The sequence below is a fragment of the Psittacula echo genome, assembly GCF_963264785.1.
Source record: "Psittacula echo genome assembly, chromosome: 24".
In the NCBI taxonomy this organism is placed as follows: Eukaryota; Metazoa; Chordata; class Aves; order Psittaciformes; family Psittacidae; genus Psittacula; species Psittacula echo.
This window is the reverse complement of record NC_137759.1, coordinates 5,359,081-5,378,180: the sequence shown is the minus strand read 5'-3', so window position 1 is coordinate 5,378,180 and position 19,100 is coordinate 5,359,081. Positions and strand designations below refer to the sequence as shown.

The window sequence follows — 19,100 nt, the reverse complement described above, 5'->3', positions numbered from 1 at the left end:
CGCTCCCGCGGGGAGGCGGGGGCGGCGGAGAGCGCGCACGCGCGCCGCCGCTCCTCCCCGCGCCGCCGCCTTTTACCTCAGCGCCCGTTGCGTTTGTCGCCATTTTGTGCCGCCGCGGCGGCTCCTCCGTTGTGTTTACGGGCGGTGCGAGCCGAAACAGCGGTCCCATGGCGGACAATCAGCCCGCGACTGGGCTGGGAGAACCCGCCCCTGTGTGTGCGGCTGGGCTCCCCGGTTCGGAGCCTGAAACCCGGCGGCGGCTGAGCGAGCTGCGGGTGATCGACCTGCGCGCCGAGCTCAAGCGGCGTAGTTTGGACAGCGGCGGCAACAAGAGCGTCCTCATGGAGCGGCTCCGGAGGGTGAGCGGAGGGCTGTGGGGCCCGCGGCCGGCCCGCCCGGTGCCCTGAGGAAAATGGCGCCAAACGTCTGTGGAGAGCGGGGACCGGGCTGATGGGGACAGCGGGGCCGGGGAGGGTCAGCGGAGGCCCCACCGGCCCGTGGCGAGCGGGGCTGAGATGTGCCGGGCCCCCGAGTCGGCGGGTATCCGGAGGTAGCGGTGCGCTGTCTGTGGGGGGAGTTTGTGGGGTTGTTTCTCTGTGGGTGTTTGTCGTTCCACGCAGCGAGCCCCTCACCTCCTTCCTGGGCCCACGCAGCGCAGGGTGTCTGCCGGGTGTTCCTATCCTCATGCTATGCGCTGAGCATGGATTTACCGTCCTGTTCGCTGTCTGCCAGGCTTCCTCCTCCGTGCTCATTCTTTCCTGGCTTTCCACGTCGTCTGTTGTCCCCTTAAGAGCGTTTGGCACGTTAGCAGCATGCGGGTCACCTCCGTTGAACTGGTGCTTGTGTCTCCTAGGGCCGAGCTTCTCACGCTGTCGCAACACCGCGGGTTGGGATGGACTTTTTCTGCCTCTAGGTCGTGCTTCTCTCCAGAAACCTTCCACCAACACCTTCGCACTTTTCTGTGTGCTCGTTGCTTTGCTCTGGTGGGCTTTGGGTTATTGCTCCTTGTCTAACTCAAAGCGCTAGGTTGTTGGTTTGGTGGGTTCTGCCTTGGGTGTCCTACTTTTTAACTTGACATAATGCACAAATGGAATTTGTATGTCTGTCTTGATATCTGTTTTTATCATTTGCACTCATAGGCTATTGAGGAGGAAGGGGGGAATCCTGATGAAATTCCAGTGGTTTCAGAAAATGTCATGAAGAAAACTCCAAAAAGAAGCAGCAAAGGTACAGGGCAGTTAGAGAGGATCTTCCTCCCACTTGAGTTTTCCTGGAACTTTTACTCATAGAATGGAGCCTTGCTGGTCGTTTTTTTCCTGAAGTCTGCTTTTCCTTTTCGGTTTAATTTTGGCACTGGTGCTGGCTGCTTTGCAATCTCAAAGCTATACCTAACATTGCATTTAAGGTCCCTTCCAACCCAAACTGTTCTGTGATTACTTGCCTGAGCCAGTATTGGGTAAAAACTGGTTACTGAGCACAGTTCAATCTGCTGTTCCTTTGAGACCATACATTACTGATACTCTTCTCCCCCTGTTTGTGCTCAGGTTTCTAGGGCTCAGTGGTATGGGGTTAATCTGGTCCTTTATTGACAGGACGTCATGTGATTTAGTAAGGCAGGAATTGGGCCACTTGAAGGATCTGTTGGTTTGTTCTCAGAGTTCTCTGAAATTTATAGCAGGAATTCAGAAATAATACTTAAAGCAGTGTCAGTCCTTTTAAAATAAATGAACCTTTATTTTTTTTTTTACGTGACTACCTTTAGAAAGGGTTTTTTTTAGGTAGAAATGCAGTTTCCAGCAAATTCATGAGAACCTCTATGGTGTGTTCTGCTTATTCTTCATAGCGAATAGCCTTATTTTTCTACCTAGAAGGCCAGTTTTTAGCCAATTTCAGAAATTAGATCTGTTCTAAAGCTTTCTACGTGCAGATTTTTTTCTCATGGTGAGACATAGTCACACACAGTATCACACAGTATGTTAGAAATTGGAAGGGACCTCAATTTTTTTATTTTAAAAGTAATTTTTCTAAAATTAGCTTAGTTTGAGCTTATTTTGTAATGAAAGAATGCTGAAAGTTTTGTATCGGAGCTGAGCAGAATGAGCAGTTGAGATAAATGGTTTTAATTGTTAATTTTAACTTCTTTAACATGTAAATCTGCAAGCTGAAGCTCCAGTGTTTTGCTGACTAATTTGTTTGACCCAGATTCTCGTCATTGGAGTGATCTTACATTTACTTGCAATCTCAAATGTGAAATCTTAATTGGGATGAGAAAAATCACGTGTGGGTAAAATCAGAGAGGTCTTTGGTAGCCACATTCATTTTCAAGCCTCTGACAGATTGTCATGGGATGTTTGGTGTTGGGATGGAGATAGACAAGATACTCCTCTCAGCTCTAGAACCCCTTTCCCTTTTTTGTTATAATGTGCTTGTAGTTTGGTGATGAAAAATCACATTCCTAAAAGGTGACACGAGTTCTTGTTGGGCACTGAAGCCAGTGTCCTGTTGGCAGTAACAGCAGATCTGATATTAGATGTGCAGCTGGTGAAGGGAACACTGCAAAAACTCTTACACATGGGGGCTGGGGGTGTGGTGGTGTTGTTTGATTGCTTTTCTCTTGTTTCTGGTAGATGCCTGTAAAGAAAGGATAGGTTGAGCTAATAATTACTCCAATAGTCTCAGCTGGGGAGCGCAGTGGTGCTTGAACTCATGACAGACCTTGAACTGTAGCTGTTTGTCAGTCACTGAGCTGGCATGGACACTCAGTTGTGGCAAATCAGGAAAAAGCAGATAACTAAACTGAATGGCTTGTGAATCTGATGGCAAAATGAAGCTTGAAGGGGGGACATATTGTGACCTGCTTTTCATTCTAATGACCATAATGTTGTTAGGACGTAGACCTGATGACGAGGGAGTAGAAGATAATGGTCTGGAAGAGGACTCGGGAGATGGACAGGTATGTGAGGCTGGGTTTGATGGGAAGTAGTGGTAGTGTTGCTCACAAGTTACCATGACTATTATATATACTTTTTTTCTTTCCACAGGAGGATATTGAAGCAAGTTTGGATAACTTGCAGGATATTGACATGATGGATATTAGTGTGTTAGATGAAGCTGAAATAGATAATGGCAATGCGGTAGATTGCGGAGAGGATTACAGTGCTGATAATATTCTTGACTCACTGTCTGATAGTAAAGAAAATGCTGATGCAGAAGTGAAAGAACTTCCAGATCAGCCTACAGAATATGCTCTAGGTAACTTGGAGGCATCCCCACAATTTTCAGACATTAAAGAAGAATCAAGAGAAATATCAGTAGTGATGGTATGCATCTGTTCTATGTGTGGAATCAGATTCTTTTTTTCCTTTATTAAGTAGCAAACCAGTAGCTAAAGAGTATTTGCAACAATTTGGGGTTCTACCAGGTGTCATGGGCATTGCTTTTGCTTTTATGTATCTGTGGAAATAGATTTTCAGATGGTTGTAGACATGGGGCTAGAAGTGACTGGCAATATAGACAACATTCATTAGAATCATGCTTTGAACTCTGCTTCACCTTCTGTTTACATTCTCCTCTTCATAGCTTCACTTAGGAGGACATGTGAGGCCTGCAAATGCTGCAGCTTTACTTCATCTCAGCTGAGCAGCAACTTTCTGGGAACTATATTCCAGATGATCTTTCTCTTAAGAGAGGGTCTCGCAGTTACTTCTTGAAAGTAGTTTTATGTTGGCTTTCTATGTTCATCTGCCTGTTGCACTGATTATATGACATTGTCCATCTGGGCTAGAAGATAATTTCCCCCCTCCAAAGTCAAGTGTTTGTCTTCTGAAATGTACCTCAAAGCATTTGAGGAAGGTTATTTCTGCCCCATCTCATTGAGAAGTGTGGCTCTTGCTTGTGCGTGCACGTTGTGTCATTGGTCTGGACTACAAGGTCCTAATTTGGGGAGGGTGGTTTCCTCCCCAAATCTGAAAGTTACAGAAATAAGCTTAATCCTATCCCTAAGCAGCTCCTGCCCCATACAAGCAACTAGCAATACCCACAAAGTATTTCCTTTCAGTGACAACTACCAAGTCCAGGTCAGTCCCATAGACTTTTCGGCTCTATGTTGTTGCTGTAAATAAAAGATAAAGACAAGAGAAAGTTTGTTGTTGGAATCCCCATCCTTAAAAGATTTTGGTGAGCTGCCCATCATATGAGAGGTAATGAAAAAGCTTATTCAGTCAGTGGGGATTGGGAAGAGGCCTGAGGGTCAGTTTTTACCCTTCCTGGTTGTTTTGGACACAATATATTTGCTTGATATCACTTGTCATTGAAAATAAAAGCTTTTCTTTCTCATTCAGGTTTCATTCACCATACCATTTTTTGCATGGATAACAAAATATCTTCTGTTTCCTTTCATAGGTGGAGGTTGAAGATGTTGGAACCAGTTTAGATGCTGCTTCAGCTGATCTAATTGTAATAAAGGCAAGTGGCAACCCAGTTTTTCTTTATAACCAAAAAAGCTTCATATATATCTTATATATTAAATATAGGATTGTATCTATTAAATATATTATTACAACTGTGTGCTGAAACAGTGTATGTGCAGGTAGTACACAGTGGGTGCGCATCTGTCAGCTCATACCTATGTGATGTATATTCCATACTGAGATGGGAAGTAGATTGGATTCTTTTTACCTGTTGTATAAACCAACTCAGTACCTTAACATTCTATTTAACTTCCATCACAAGTGTACGTATCTCATGAAAGCTGAAACCAGTCTATTCCTGAAACTGGCTTGGTTTCCAGCTCACTTCTGGTAGGTTAAGGAATTATAGCTCCAGGTGGAGCGAGTGTTTCTATTTATGCTGTTTTTAGAGAGCAGACTTCTACTATAGACTCTAGAGAAAGGCAACACAATGATAAGCTTTGCTCTGCTGCTGACAGGTGTTGATCTCTTACCCATAGGAACATGCACCATGTGTTCAATGTTTGGAGAAATAATAAAAGTTTTTACACATCTTGTAAAACTTGAAGATGTTAAAAAGTAATGTTCTTGGGAGAAAATCTCTTAAAATTCAATGTTTTCCAAGCGGAAATAGGATGAATTATAGTAACTCTTCCCCTAAATTCTCTCCTCTTTTGAGGAGGTTGGGAGTTGTTACTAAGAGTAACATGTTGCCTTCTTACAGAGTAGTGATGCTTGTCCATTTCTTACCCTTTTTCACTGCAGGAACTTGAAGTGTTACCTTTGGAGCCAGGTACTGTTTTCTGGTGTGGGATTTTTTTGGTAGTTTCTTGGGGTTTTCTGTTTTGTTTAAAAGCCAAAAAAAAAGTCCTGGGGGCATTGCAACAGTTTCATTCTTCATTGAATTCTTTTTTTGTGTCCCTGGTTATTTTAATGCATTACTGTAGTGTACGTTGTTATGGTGAACAGTCGAGGACATGCAGGGTCATGGAGATTGGAAACCCAGTCATATCACCAGATCTGTGAATAACCACCTTGGGAAAACATGTCTTTAACATGATTCAGAGGTTCCAGAGAGCTGGTACCTAGAGTGGAGTTAAGGAATGAGCCTTAAAGATGTAAAGGTTCTGTAAACAGATCTTGTGATATCACACTGTGCTGTAGTGCTGTGAATATCAAGACAGGAGCATAGGTAATGCAAAGCTTTGGTACAGAACTGCAATTAAATGAGTGACTGGACTTCAGAAGAAGGAACACACTGTCATCACAGGAATTTCCTACGGATCCGAGTTGCTTTCTGGACTGCAAACACACTCATGCACCATCAGAAGATGCCCAGTTCTCATGTTGGACTGTCTGCTAAGAGAATTTCACAGAAATTTGGAAATTGAACTCTCAGTGTCTTGATACGTTCAGTTAAACATCTGGGACTCTGGAAGCTAACTAGAGAAGAAACAGAGCTGAACGATTGCATGAAGAATATCAAGGATGAGCCAGAAGGTTGTTGTTAAATCTGTTGGGGGCATTTTTCTTCCCTGTTAACACTGTAGGGCTGATTGGGTAGTGTGTGAGACAGCAGGTAGGGTAGCTTGTAACACTGTGTACACTAGGGTTTTCCAATCTCTGTGTAGCTTAGAAGTTCTCTTGGTGTTAGTGTGGCAGCCATGCCAGTTCCACGTTTGTGATTGCTGTATTTCCCTGGTGATTAAATCTTGTGCCATTCTATTCCTGTTAAATCCGTAGAAAATGAGAAAATACTCGACATTTTGGGGGAAACTTGTAAATCTGAGCTACTTAACGAAGAAACTTCCGAAGCGGAGCGGCCGCATGCACAGGAAGCCAGTAACGTGGTGCCAGGCAAGAGGCTGGCAGAGGAAGAGGACGCTCTTGGTGGCGCTCAGGTGGAGGAAGATGCTTTAGATTTGGACAGCAAAGCGGCCCAAGCTATGGCAAGGAAGGAAGCAAAGCGTTTAGTTGTAGCGAAAGGGGAGACAAGTGAACAGACAATAGAGGAAGCGAAGCCGGACTCTGACTCTTTAGTAGTAGAGAGCGTGAGCGATCAGAGTAGCAAACGCTCCCCAGGCCTGGAAGCCTCTAGTGGGGAACCAGCGAGCAAAGGCGCAGGTCCCGAAGCCAAAGATAGCAAAGAAGATGCCAAGAAAGCAGAAGACAAAGCTAATTCAGAGGAACCCCCTGCTACTAAAGAGTCCTCAGCCAGTGAGGGCGGTGATCAGAAAAAGAGGTTTGTTTTTTCTCCGTTCTAGACCAGATCTTTTTGTCATGGCTGGGTACGTGACGCGCATAAAGCTGTTTCCTTCAATTGGCCACCGAGACTGATGAAATTGTAGCCTATTCCTAAAGAGTCTGTTTTATTTCTCCATGGGCAGATTTTGTATGTTGTTGGTTTTTAAACACAAAGAGGGTTTGATTTCTTTTCCTTCCTCAACCTTCAGAGGTTGTTTTCTTAAATTACTCTTTTATTTTTGTCAACTGCATACCAGAATTGTCCGGTTGAGGATATGAATCCCATATTTCCTGTCAATCTTCCATAAATTTGCACAGATAGTGTTTATTTCAGAACTAATTTACTGGTAGGTATCCAACTTTTAGTGCACAGTCTAGAATTAATGATCTTTTTGCATATGGGTATTTGAATAACGTGATGTTTTGTCTTTAGCTCCAGTGAGGAGGACAGAGATGCAAAGATAATACCAAAGGATGAGAAAGGTAGGTTTTGGATGGATTTTGCTTTGTTTTCTTAAATATACAAATTGCTTGAGTGGAAAAAATGTTGTAGGGTCAAATCTAATGAAGTTTGGAGTTTAGAAGTTTGTTTTTGTGGGATGCAATGCATGTATCGATGTTAAGATTGACTGGGAGATGTAGAAATAAAATGGCATTTGAAGATACTTAGGAACGCCAGAGAGGGACTCTTTGTTAGGGTCTGTAGCAATAGGACAAGAGGTGATGGGTTCAAGCTGAAACAGGGGAAGTTCAGGTTAGATGTAAGGAAGTTGTTCTTTACTGTGAGGGTGCTGAGACCCTGGCACAGGTTGCCTAGAGAAGTGATAAATGCTCCATCCCTGGCAGTGTTCAAGGCCAGATTGGACAGAGCCATGGGCAACAGGGTCTAGGATGATGCATCCGTGCCTGTGGCGGGAGGTTGGAACTGGATGATCTTAAGGTCCTTTGCAACCCAAACCATTCTGTGATTCTATGAAGGAAAAAAGTAGTGGTTTGGTTTTTTTAAGGTCATTACCATTTGTGTTCTTGTGCTTCATGTTCTTTTCTGTTTGGCTTGTTTGTACCTTAGGCCGTGGGGGCAGCGGTTCTGGCAGAAACTTGTGGGTTAGTGGCCTTTCATCCTCTACTAGAGCTACAGACTTGAAGAATCTGTTCAGCAAGTATGGAAAGGTACGGGGCAGATGCGTACATTAACAAACCCTTGTAGCTATTTCAAAGGATGACCTTAAATTTAGCTCTTACTTTTCCTCATGAATAACTGGGGAGGGTAAGCACTGACATTTCTTGTGTTCTTCTGAAACTCTGTGTCTGAAAGTAGCTTCATGAGGAAGATTGCCTGAAAGCCACATTTTGGAGAATCTCTGTGCAGAGACCTGTAAAAATGGGGTGTCTCTTGACAGGAGAGACTGGTGGGTTGTCATCAAGCGTGCTGAAGCCTAATTATACCTCTTGGGTGTCCAGTTGATGCTGGTTTAACCTGTTCCATTTCGAGGGAATGGAACAGAACAGTTCCTGTGGCAGGGGGTTGGAACTGGATGAGCTTTTAAGGCCCTTTGCAACCCAAAGCATCGCATGATTCTATGAAATGATGGTTAGAATGATAAATTGCCAGATAATGGCAACAGATCTGCAACCACAGAATGATCTGTATTTTTCCCCAAAGGTGGTTGGTGCCAAAGTGGTGACCAACGCCCGCAGCCCCGGCTCCCGCTGCTACGGCTTTGTCACCATGTCAACATCTGAGGAAGCCACCAAGTGCATTAATCATCTCCACAGGACAGAGCTACATGGCAAAATGATTTCTGTGGAAAAGGTAAGTGGTGGCTATTTTATGACACTGCAATGAAAATTAAACAGGGGCAAGTTTCAGGTCTTGCAATACAAATATTTCTGCTTCAAATTGCAGGCAAAGAACGAACCAGCTGGGAAGAAGCCTTCAGACAAAAAAGAAGGGGAAACAAGGAAGGAAAAAGACAGGCACCATTCTTCAGAGCCCAAGTCTGAGAAGTAAAGTGGTTTTGGGTATTTTTTGGTGTTGAAAGACCACTCACTTAAACTGCAGCTGTGTGAGCAAAGTGAACAGTAACTAATAAATCTCAGTGTGTTGCTTCACGCTGCATCTGAAGTAGGAGTAATGCTGGGAAAGATGAAATTGGTGTTGTACAGCAGCAAGTGCATCTTAATTTGTTCTCTGTTCAGAAATCTGGAGCTTTTTCAGGGATTAGTATCAAATCTTGTCAGTTGTATCAGGAGATACCCAGTCAGCCTGGTCCTAGATAAACACTGAAGTACATGTTGGCTTCAGCACAGCAGATGGAAGGGTTGGGAGTGGATTTTTGGAGAGTATTTGTTGTGTTGAGGTTTTTTTGGGAAGTGGGCGGTTTACATGGTTGGTTTGGTCAGAATGGCCGTATAGCACTTCTTGTTATAGGTTCTCTACTAAAGCAAAGTTTACCTCTAGGTCTGTTGGTGTTAAGAAGGAGGAGAAGCCTGACAAAAAAGATGATGCTAAGAAAGCAGAAAAAGATGGAAAAGACGAAAAAGAAGGAAAAGAGAAAGATGACCAAAAGGCTGGATCCTGTGATAGATCCAGGGCAAGCAAGTCAGGTAATTCCAGCTGCCTTTCAACAAACCTCAGTAAAACCTCAATAAAATCACTTTTTACTGCTTTAGTATCCCAATGGTTTGAAATATCACAAGGATTATCGAATGTCTTGCATGTTATTTATTCTTGGATGGATTTTGTTTTCTAGCAAGTCGAGGAACCGAGAGGACAGTGGTGATGGATAAATCAAAGGGAGAACCAGTTATTAGTGTGAAAACTTCCACATCAAAAGAGAGGGTAAGGACAGAAGAAAGCCTTTATGGCAAAATAAACCTTTGTGTCAAAACAAGTGACAAACAGCTTTTTATGCCTGTAGTTGAAGGGGGTTTTGTCTATTGGGAACAGTTCTTTTTTCACTTTTAGAAAGCATTAGGGTGTTCATGAGGTAAATGCTGGTGCTTCACCTTTTTCATAGCTTTTGTCAATGCTGTCCTAGTTGAAGGCACAGAGTTGCAGTGTGAAAATGGTATTAAGATGATGTGTTTCCCCAAGCACGGAGTGTGGTGACCGGTGACCTTTAAAGCCACGTATCGCTTGCCACCGACACAAGTCACATCATGTGCCCGAAGTATTTATATATACAGAAACCCATTAAACTTGTAGCCAAAGGCAGGATGCTTTTCCCTGTGGGGCTTTCCCATGGAATTCCAACATCTCTGGGAAAGTGGGATGTCTGTTTTGCTCAGGTTGGCACAAGGTAGGCCTTGTACCTCGGGATTTCAGCTGAAAAATGCGCCATGTTGAGCTCCTGTGTTGTTTTGCTTGAACTCAGAGTACAAAGAGCCAGGATCGCAAATCCGAGAGCAAGGAAAAACAAGATATTTTATCCTTTGATAAAATCAAAGAGCAGCGAGAGCGGGAGCGGCAACGACAGCGGGAGCGAGAGATCCGGGAGACGGAAAGGCGCCGGTGAGTTCTGCCACGTTCCCCCTCACTTTTGGGGACAGCATTTGGGTTTCCTTTCCTCTTCTGTGTTTGGAACAGGCCAGCGGCCCTCCAGGATTTGGATCTCACATGGATTTGGTGCTAATTTCTTGGTTGAACATGAATAAGGCCAAATGATGAAGGTTTTTTACCACTAAAATCTCTTTTCTCCAAGCCTGTGCTTTTCAAGAGGCTCTTGTGGAGCAGTAACCTTTGTAGGTGCTTCCAGGTCCACTCCATTTGCATTTCCATGTTTGACTTCTTTCCATGGAAGTTTGTAAATGCTTTCTGTTTGTCAGACTTCTATATTAGGAAATGTAGTGCTCTGAAAGCTTTCTCAGAGCTGATAGAGATACCGTGTTACTCACACAGAAAGCTTATCCTTGCTTTTCATCTGGATCTTTCTTCCCTCCCCCCCCCCCAGCTAAATAGCCGTGATTTAGATGAGCTCATTCCCATTTAAGCAGGTAGTGGAAAGAACAGAAACAAGAAACCCCGCTATGACAAAGAAGCCATAAAGATAAAGCTCCTGGACTGACACCAAAGTGTCTCTCTTTCCCTCAGAGAGCGAGAGCGGCGGGATCGGGAGCAGCGGCTTCAGGCTATTCATGAGCGGGATGAGAGGCAGCGGCTGCAGAGGGAGCGGGAGCGGCTGGAATTCCAGAGGCAGCGGCTTGACAGAGAGCGCCTGGAGAGGGAGAGGTTGGAGAGGGAAAGAATGCACATAGAGCAGGAGAGGAGGCGAGAGCAGGAGCGGATCCAGCGGGAGCGTGAAGAGCTGCGGCGTCAGCAGGAACAGCTCCGCTATGAACAGGAGCGGAGATCTGCCATGCGGAGGCCTTACGATCCTGATGGCAGGTAATGATAACCATGATGGGATCCCAAACTCCAGTTACAGAGCATTGTAAGGCCTTTGTAAATTGTGAGTGCTCTTGCTGAAGCAGTTGTGGGAGCTCACGACTGAGAGACTATTTCCATGTTGCTTTGAACACTTGGATATTGAGCTGGAGGGGAGACCAAATGTTCATCCTCTTCTCATTGTGAGCACCATTTTATTACAGCAGGTTTAAAACTCTTATATCCCAAAGAGGAATGACCAAGAGCAGAAACTGCTGGTTGGTTCTGAAGCAGGGTTGCTTGATGAGATACTCATTCTCTTTTTGCATCAGCACATGCTGAGATCAAGCTTTAGTGTCGATGCAGCTGACCTCCTCTGAAGTGCAATGCAACTGAAGCACCTAGGAGTTCCAGTTATAAATCCAAAACAGTGGTTTGAACGATTGCATTGGATGAAGTTTGCTCTCAAGTGATGAGGGGAGGAAGGGGGTTTTGGGAACACTACTGATGGTGACCTCCTTTGCAGGCGGGATGACCCGTACTGGCCTGAGGCGAAGCGCATGGCGCTGGACGATCGGTACCATTCTGAATTCAGCCGCCAGGATCGCTTCCATGACTTTGACCACAGGGATCGTGGCCGGTACCAGGATCATTGTTTGGACAGGTTGGCAAGGAGATGTCTTTTTTTTTTTTTTTCCCCCCTTACATCTTCGTGAAAATGAGCATCTTTTTGTGGAAGGGCAGCAAAAGAGAAGAGCGAAGGAAACAACCAGGGGTCGTTTCTTGTGTTTAATTTCGTCCGTGCTTGCAGTCCTGTGTTTCCATTGGGTTTGGACGTGCTGGAAAGAGGCTGCATAAAGATTATAAGCCAAGTCCTAATGTAGTCTGCCATCACACCAAGGAAGATCCCAGAACTGCTCTGGAGATGGATGGAAACCTGGTTTACAAATCCGTGTTCATTAGCCTGAGCTTGAACCGTTTCCTTTTGCTTTAAAGCCTTCCCTGCTTTCATGTTTGGAGCCCAGCTAGTGCAGATGTTTAGTTTCACAGTGTTCTGCATTGTGCTTATTGAGACTTCTGTCTTGCTTTGCTTTTGCTTGAAACTCATTTCTCATAGTGGAAGGGTCACTCAGTCTTCTCCCTCGGTAGCATCAAGGGCCTGCCCATACCTCCATGATGCTTCACGTGCCCGTATTATGTAATAGGTGCCACTTTGAGCTCTTTGTGTGCTGTGGAACACAAACTCGTTTGAGTATCTTACCACTAAACATGCATTGGCATTCAGCTTTACAGCCTAATGAAGATAAACTTTCCTGCCCTATTTCATACAGACATTGGAATTAGGATTACTGTGTGAATTCAACCAAAACTTCTCTTTCTGTTCCAGAAGAGACAGCTCGAGGGGAATACCGGATCGTGACGGGCAGGTGGGTGATAGCCAATAACCACTGCACTTAAAAGCCACACAAGCCAACCCCAGACTGGAAAGAGCACAGTGCACACGCTTCCTACTTCACCCATCAGAGGGGTCCCTTCTCTGATGTGTATCTGTGAAATAACTGGTGTGCTAATTGCATGAGGGAGGTGACTGTGTGAAAACCAGTTCCCCAGTGGTGTGCAAAACCTTTCATTTCTGAAAAGAGGTAGGAAGTAGGCAGATATTCTATATAAACATGAAAGATCTGGAATTGGAATGAAGCCTCAAAGCCACCCTAGAAACCAAAAACCACCCTCCCCAACAAAAGAACTGCCACCACTGAGAAGGTGCTGTGAAGCAAACACCTAGAGCAAGCCATGGGACCAGTAAAACCAGAGACAGCTCCTGCTCTTTCTGTCGGTTTATAGAATCCAAACTGGGAGGAGCTGGTTTTTTACTCTCTTGAAAGAAAACCTGTATCAATGCTGGACATAATGGTGCCATTTGCCTTCCAGCACTACCCAGAGGAGCGGCACGGAGGGCCCGAGCGACATTCCCGGGATAGCTGGGGTGGCTACGGCTCCGACCGGAGGATGAATGAAGGGAGAGGGATCCCCCCCCCAACCCGGTTAGTGCTCGTGGAACCAGGGGAGTGATTCCCTGGTGTTCTTCACATTGAAGCTCTTGGTGAACCTTTGAAGGGTGACACGAGTGAATCCTGTCTCCAGATAGAAGCACGTTCCCACGTGTCAGGAGAGTGTTGGAGTGAGGAAAGAGGCGCTGTCCAGTTTAGCTCGGCTCCTGACAGGTTCTCTCCTGAATAACTTTCTCTTCTGCAGCTGAGATTCAGACCCATCCTGGATGCTCCAGTTCCACCTCCCACAGTCTCAGCTGGGCGTAGGGCTCAGGGTTTAAGGAAACTGGAGTCATAATCTTCAGTGTTGGGGGTGGAGAACTGAGCCCCATCTGGTCATTTCTCTTTAAACCAGCCAGTCAAGCTGGGCACAGTCCAGAGGCATCAAGTCCAGTTCTCCCTCAACCGACCCACCAGGAATGGCCTAAATCCACCAGCCAGTCAATGAGTTGTGCCATGGCCGTTGTCTCTGTGGAGCAAAGAGGTGCTTTGTGGTGTGGAGGGCACTGTCTAGCAGCTTCTCTTTGCCCAGTTGTTACTACAACCGTTGGGTCTCGGTTAACCATGGAGTAGCTCCGGATGGGTGCAGGGTTTGCCTTCCCCCTGTGCTGCTCAATGAAGAAGGGACCCACTAGAAGATCTTCTTTTATGTTTTGAAGAGCTGGCCGTGGCTGGGGAGATGATGGCCCAAGGTTAGAGGGGCACCGAGATCGTTCATGGCAGGGCAGTGTGGCTGGAGGAGTGATGGGACGGGATCATGAGCAAGGTACACTTGCTGCTTCCAGTGTGGTTTCCCCTCTTCCTGCTGCTCAACTTCCAGCAGCAGTTCCAATTCCTCTGGAGCTTTACCAGCATTGCCAAGAAAGCAAATGAAATTCTGGGAAGGAGGTGGCTTTTTCTTAGGAAAACACAAAAGTCTTCTTTTTTTTTTTTTTGTCTTTTTTTTTTTTTTTTTCCTTTTTTTCTTTTTTTTCCCTTTTTCTTCCCTTTTTATTTCATTTTCAATTAGGTGGTGATAGAAGCATGCCTGGTCAGTCAGGACCAGGCCATGTGGTGAATCGAGGAGGGCTGTCAGGGTAAGGAGCTTTGTCAGAGTGCTTCTCATGTCGTGGTAATAGTTGCCCTGTCTAACAGAAGACATCCCTGTCTCAATCATGACAAACACTTTCCGCCTTCTCCTTAACTATGGATTGGCAAGTAGAAAACTCACCCAAAGCCACCTCGTTGCTTGGAGCCCTCTGCCCCTTCCTGGGCTCATCTCAGGGGGGTTGCTCTTGGTTGCAGGCGCGGAGGCTTCACCCAGGTCAGGAACCAGAGCCAAGTCCTTCCTAGCACCGGGATCCAGGGCGTGTTTGTGGGACAGGAGCGGCTGCCCCGGCCCCCGGAGCCGCGCTTCACCCGCCGCTACTGAGAGCCCCCATCTGCCCCTACAGAGCCCAATCTCTATTTTTCTTTAATGACAACGAGTGGTGACTTTTATGCCCCTTGACTTTGCGAGGACACCAGGAGGCTGCTGCTGCCTCTTAGCCAAATGTTAACTTTGCCTCAGTTTGGTTTTAATCTTTCTTTTTGTAATAAACGTATTCCTGGTCAAGCATCCCCTCATGTTTCTGGTAGTTGAAACATTCCATTTTGCAGTAACAATAAACTCGGTTTCTGCTGCTCCTCTCTTTGTTTCTAGAGTCTTTGGTAGGTGGCCCCATGCCAGGGGAGGAAGGAGATGATCCATTCACTCAGGTTCACCTGGAAACAGGTTTGGGGGTTAAGGAAGGGGATTCCCTGAGGAGACCACCCCTAAGGTCCAAGAGGAAGGTGGAGCTGTTGGAGTGAGGCCAGAGGAGGCCATGGAGATGCTGCGAGGGCTGGAGCAGCTCTGCTCTGGAGCCAGGCTGAGAGAGCTGGGCTGGGGCAGCCTGGAGAAGAGAAGGCTCCTGAAGGGGAGACCTTAGAGCAGCTCCAGTGCCTAAAGGGGCTGCAGGAAACCTGGAGAGGGGCTTGGGACAAGGGGCGGTGGAGGCGGCGGGGACTACGTTACCCAGAGAGCATCGCGCGGGGTGGGCGTGGTCAGCGGCGTCGTGGGCGGGGCTTGAGGTCGTGCGGGGTCATGGCCGAAAACGCTCTGTGGGATCCAAAGGGACCCCATAGGGATGCTGAGGGACAGAAGGAGCCCCATAAGGGGCTGTGGCACCCCATGGGGATGCTGGAGCACTCGGTGGAGCTGTGGGATATGGGGAAGGGGGGTCTGGGATACCCCATCCCTCCATCCCCACCATCCACCCGTGATCCGGGCCCCTCTCCGTGCCGCAGGAGCAGCGCGTCCCGCTCTCCCCTCGCAGAGCCGGGGAGTGACGCCTCCCTCTGCATCAGAGCCCTGGCCCGGGGGGCTGCAGCACCCCCTCTGTCCCCGCTCTGTCCTCTCCCGTGGCACGGAGCCGTCTGTGTCACCATGCGCCAGCCCCGAGGGACCCTGCTCTGTGCCACCGCCACCGCCTGGGATGAGCCGCCGCAGCCGTGTTTGCTCAGGGAGCGCGCAGCAGCCTCGGGGCTGGGGGGGGCTCAGCCCTGGGGGAGCCGCTCTGTGCCCGCCGGCTCTTGGGCTGCTCCGCATGGACGTGGCGCTGACGTCGCTCCCGGCCGCTGGCTTGGGGCTCGTGTGTCCCAGGGGATGCAGCTTCCCGGGACGTGTCTCCCCCGTCCCCTCGGTGACAGCGTCACGGTCTGGGGGGGACGCGGACGCACCCGCTGGGTGCCTGCTCCCCGCCTGCGTCAGCGGGTGTTTGCCCACGCCAAGGGCTGTGGGGTGGGTGCTGCAGGAGGGAGTATAAAGCCCTTTGAGCCGGGCACATCCATGAGCATCCAGGGACGCATCCGGCACTGGGAGGATGGGAAGCGTTTGGCTCTACCTGCTCTGCCTGGTTGGATCCGGCCTCATCCTGCTGGGCACTGCGGAGCCGGGGCTGGGGCCAGCTGAGACCCTACCCAGGCAGCATCGGGAGGGGACAGAGCTGGTAAGGGGCCCGGGGAGCATCCCCTGCATGGCTCTGGGGCACCTTGAGGTGCTCCTGCTCCTGCTGCCCCGCTTTGGGGGCCGGTTCTGGCCGTGCTGAGGGGCCCCAGCATACTGGGGAGGGGGAGACTGAGACCCCGCCACTGGTTTTCCACCGCTGGGTGCTCAGGATGTTCCTCACAGTGCCTCCTGCAGGGACATCTTGCAGCACTGAGTTGCTCTGGCTTGGATGTGATGAGGGGAGATGCTGTGCAGGGTGCTGGGTGCCAGGGAGGGCTCGTGGGAGCTTGCACCCGGGTGCTGGAACCCATCCCAGCACCACAACCCCCCTGATCCCTTCAGCAGGGATGGACCCTGAGCCAGGCACAGGGTGTCCGGAGCGCGGTTACACCCCAGGGTGCGCCCTTAGGGGATGGGGTTGCTGGTTGGTGCGAGAGGATCCGGCACCAGCATCCGGAGACTCGGGGTGAGGCGCGTCCGGATCCCCTGCGCATCCCAAGGGGTGACCCTGTGCTGTGCGCTGCAGGTCGAGGCGCTGCAGGAGGTGCTGGGGAAGCTGGGGAGCAGGGAGCTGCCGGCGCTGGAGAAGAGGCTGAGCTGGGTGCCCTTGGTATGGCCGGGCCGGGGGGCGGTGGGCATTGAACCCTGGGACTGGATGGACCCTTTGGGTGCCGGCGGTGGGTCCAGCCCTGGTGCTGACGGTGCCGCCCGCAGTGCGAGCCCGGGGAGCCGTGCGCAGTGCGGAAGGGGGCCCGGATCGGGAAGCTCTGCAGCTGCCCCCGCGGCACCGTCTGCAACCTCTTCATCCTCAAGTGCTCCTGAGGGACCGGGGATGCTGCCACCCGCTGCGATGCTGCTGGGTGCTTGGATGTGCCTGCTCAGCACCCTACTACCCTGGGGTGCTGCGGGCGCCCAGGGCCGCATTAAATGACTTGGATTCACAGCTCCTGCCTGCTCTTTGGGGGATTCTGGGCAGGGGGCCTGGGGTGCGTCCCACCCTGCTGTGGGTCCACGTGGGGTTCATGGCGGGGTGCACGGGGCCGTGCTCAGGGTGGGCCCAGGCGGTCTTGTGCCCATGGCACCGGTTGCTGCTGCTCTGCTGGAGGCTGATGGGTAGGGAGGCGCTTTGGGCAGAGAGGTCGAGCATTCCCCAGGCCCCGCGCTGCCTCGCACTGCACAGCCCATGGCCGCTCAGTCCCGCAGCGCCCTGCGCTCACTGCACAGCCCAGCCTTGCACTGCACAACCTCGCCCCTGCGCTGTACCACGCAGCCCCATATCAGCACTGCAGTGCACTGCACAGCCCCATCTCTGCGCTGCTTCCCATCACTGCATCGCCCACCCCCAGCTCCGCACTGGACTGCGCACCCCTTGCACAGCACCGCACCCCTTGTATTGTATTGTATTGCATTGCATTACATTGCACCGCACCGCACCGCACCGCACCGACTGCCGGACCCCACCCGAGGCGACCCCACCCCTCCATTGCCCTTTTAAGGCCGCCCCCCCACCGCCGCTTTCCCCCTATCCGTTTCCCCCGCCGCGCTATCCGATTGGCTGGCGGTGACATCAGTGGGCGGGGCTTGCCGGCGGTGACGCAGCGGGGGGCGTGGCCCGGCTCGGCGGGCGGGGGGCGCCGAAGATGGCGGCGGCTCCGGCGGCTCCGGCCGCTCCTGCGGGCCCCGCCGCGGGCCCGCGCCGTTACTCGCTCTTGGCCATCGTGGGGGGCGGCTGCCACCGGCCCGGGCTGCTGGCGGCCGCGCTGCAGCAGCTGGAGCGAGGTGAGCCCGCGGCTACCGCGGCCACACGGCCCGGGATGCTCCGCGACTCCCGCCCGGCGGTACCCGGGCCTCACCCCCCCCACCCCCTGCTCCCCTACGCTCATCCCGCCCCAGAACTACCCTGGTCCGGACCCTCCTGCCCCGGGGCTCCAGGGCTTGCAGCCCCCCAAGCTCTGCGCTCTCCCAGCATCTGCCCCCCGCCCAGCCCCCAGGATCTGCCCCCCCCAGGCCCTCAGTGTCTGCCTCCTGCCCCAGACCCCCAGGATCTGCCCCCCCCCAGACCCCCAGGATCTGCCCCCCCCCAGACCCCCAGGATCTGCCCCCCCAGCCTCTGGCCCCTCTCCTGTCCCAGCCCCCCCAGGACCTGCCCCCTCTTCTGCCCCCCCAGGTGCTGCCCCACACAGGTCTCTGTGACCTCCCTCCCCCCCCCTTTAGGAATCTGTTTCCCCCTTCCCAGGACCTTGCCCCATGCAGCCGGGGGGTGCTGGGCTCACCGGGGGGGGGGTGCCCCAGGCCATGGCATCAGAGCACCCCATGGAGCGGGTCCCCCAAGTCATAGTGTGCGGGGGGACACCCCGACATGGCCCCAGCACCTTGTGCAACCCCTGAGGGTTCGTGCCTTGCGCCATCGGTGGCCGGGAGCCGTTGGGGACACCCCCAAACCCCCCCCCCCATGGGGTCCTGAAGGGCTGGGGGGGGTGCTCTGGGGGTTCCTGCTCCCCACGTTGGGCACCAACTCCTCCGGCACCGTTAATTCCTTTGAATACCACTTGGAAACGTGGCCCCGGGGCTGGGATTTGGGTTGGCAAAGCTGGAGCCGCCCTGAGTCACCGCACAGGGCGCTCAGCACCGGGTGCATCACCCTCATGCCGGGGGCTGGTTGGGGTTGGGGTCACCCCAGAAGCCACCGGGGTGGCTTAGGGGATGAGGAGGGGGAACACTGCAAGGGGACAGGGCTGGTGCTTGCACAAGGTGGTGCCATGTGGGTGCTGCAGTGTGGGTGCTGATGGAGCTGAGCCCCATCCTGTCCCCCCCCCTACTTCAAAGGGATCCGCTCCTGGGACATCGACCTCTCCTCCTGCAACCTGGATGAGCAGCTGAAGCTCTTTGTGTCCCGGCACTCGGCCACGTTCTCCAGCATCGTGAAAGGTAAAAGCAGGGGGGGCACAGACACCCTGACACCCCCCCCAGGGTGAGGTTAACTC

At 50.7% G+C, this 19,100-nt stretch overlaps 1 protein-coding gene across 12 annotated transcripts; it reads left to right on the top strand.

The window, feature by feature from the left end:
• Window positions 1-22: 22 nt before the first annotated feature.
• LOC308229774 (scaffold attachment factor B2-like) lies at window positions 23-14,706 on the top strand. 12 transcript variants are annotated; one of them, XR_013958462.1, is made up of 21 exons: window positions 23-359; window positions 1,140-1,227; window positions 2,889-2,953; window positions 3,042-3,320; window positions 4,402-4,464; window positions 5,214-5,241; window positions 6,192-6,690; window positions 7,126-7,175; window positions 7,762-7,862; window positions 8,356-8,505; window positions 8,599-8,699; window positions 9,154-9,299; window positions 9,446-9,534; window positions 10,070-10,206; window positions 10,786-11,079; window positions 11,585-11,722; window positions 12,446-12,485; window positions 12,991-13,103; window positions 13,769-13,875; window positions 14,119-14,302; window positions 14,394-14,507. XR_013958462.1 is itself a non-coding variant. In XM_080634053.1 (21 exons), exons 1-21 carry the CDS (start codon window positions 168-170, stop codon window positions 14,518-14,520), a joined length of 2,874 nt encoding a protein of 957 aa, XP_080490179.1. In that variant the 5' UTR covers window positions 23-167; the 3' UTR covers window positions 14,521-14,706. The 12 variants fall into 12 exon arrangements, 9 of the variants coding, with proteins under 9 accessions (XP_080490179.1, XP_080490182.1, XP_080490183.1 ...); XM_080634053.1 differs by having other exon boundaries at window positions 14,119-14,185; window positions 14,394-14,706; XM_080634058.1 differs by lacking the exon at window positions 23-359 and adding an exon at window positions 415-550 and having other exon boundaries at window positions 14,119-14,185; window positions 14,394-14,706.
• The last annotated feature ends 4,394 nt before the right edge of the window (window positions 14,707-19,100 follow it).

Coding starts and splice junctions, on each gene's coding strand:
- LOC308229774 (XM_080634053.1), top strand. CDS start 168: ATGGCGGACAATCAGCCCGCGACTGGGCTGGGAGAACCCGCCCCTGTG. Junction 4,465..5,213: donor CTGATCTAATTGTAATAAAG/GCAAGTGGCAAC, acceptor TTTTCACTGCAG/GAACTTGAAGTGTTACCTTT. Junction 11,080..11,584: donor CCTTACGATCCTGATGGCAG/GTAATGATAACC, acceptor CCTCCTTTGCAG/GCGGGATGACCCGTACTGGC.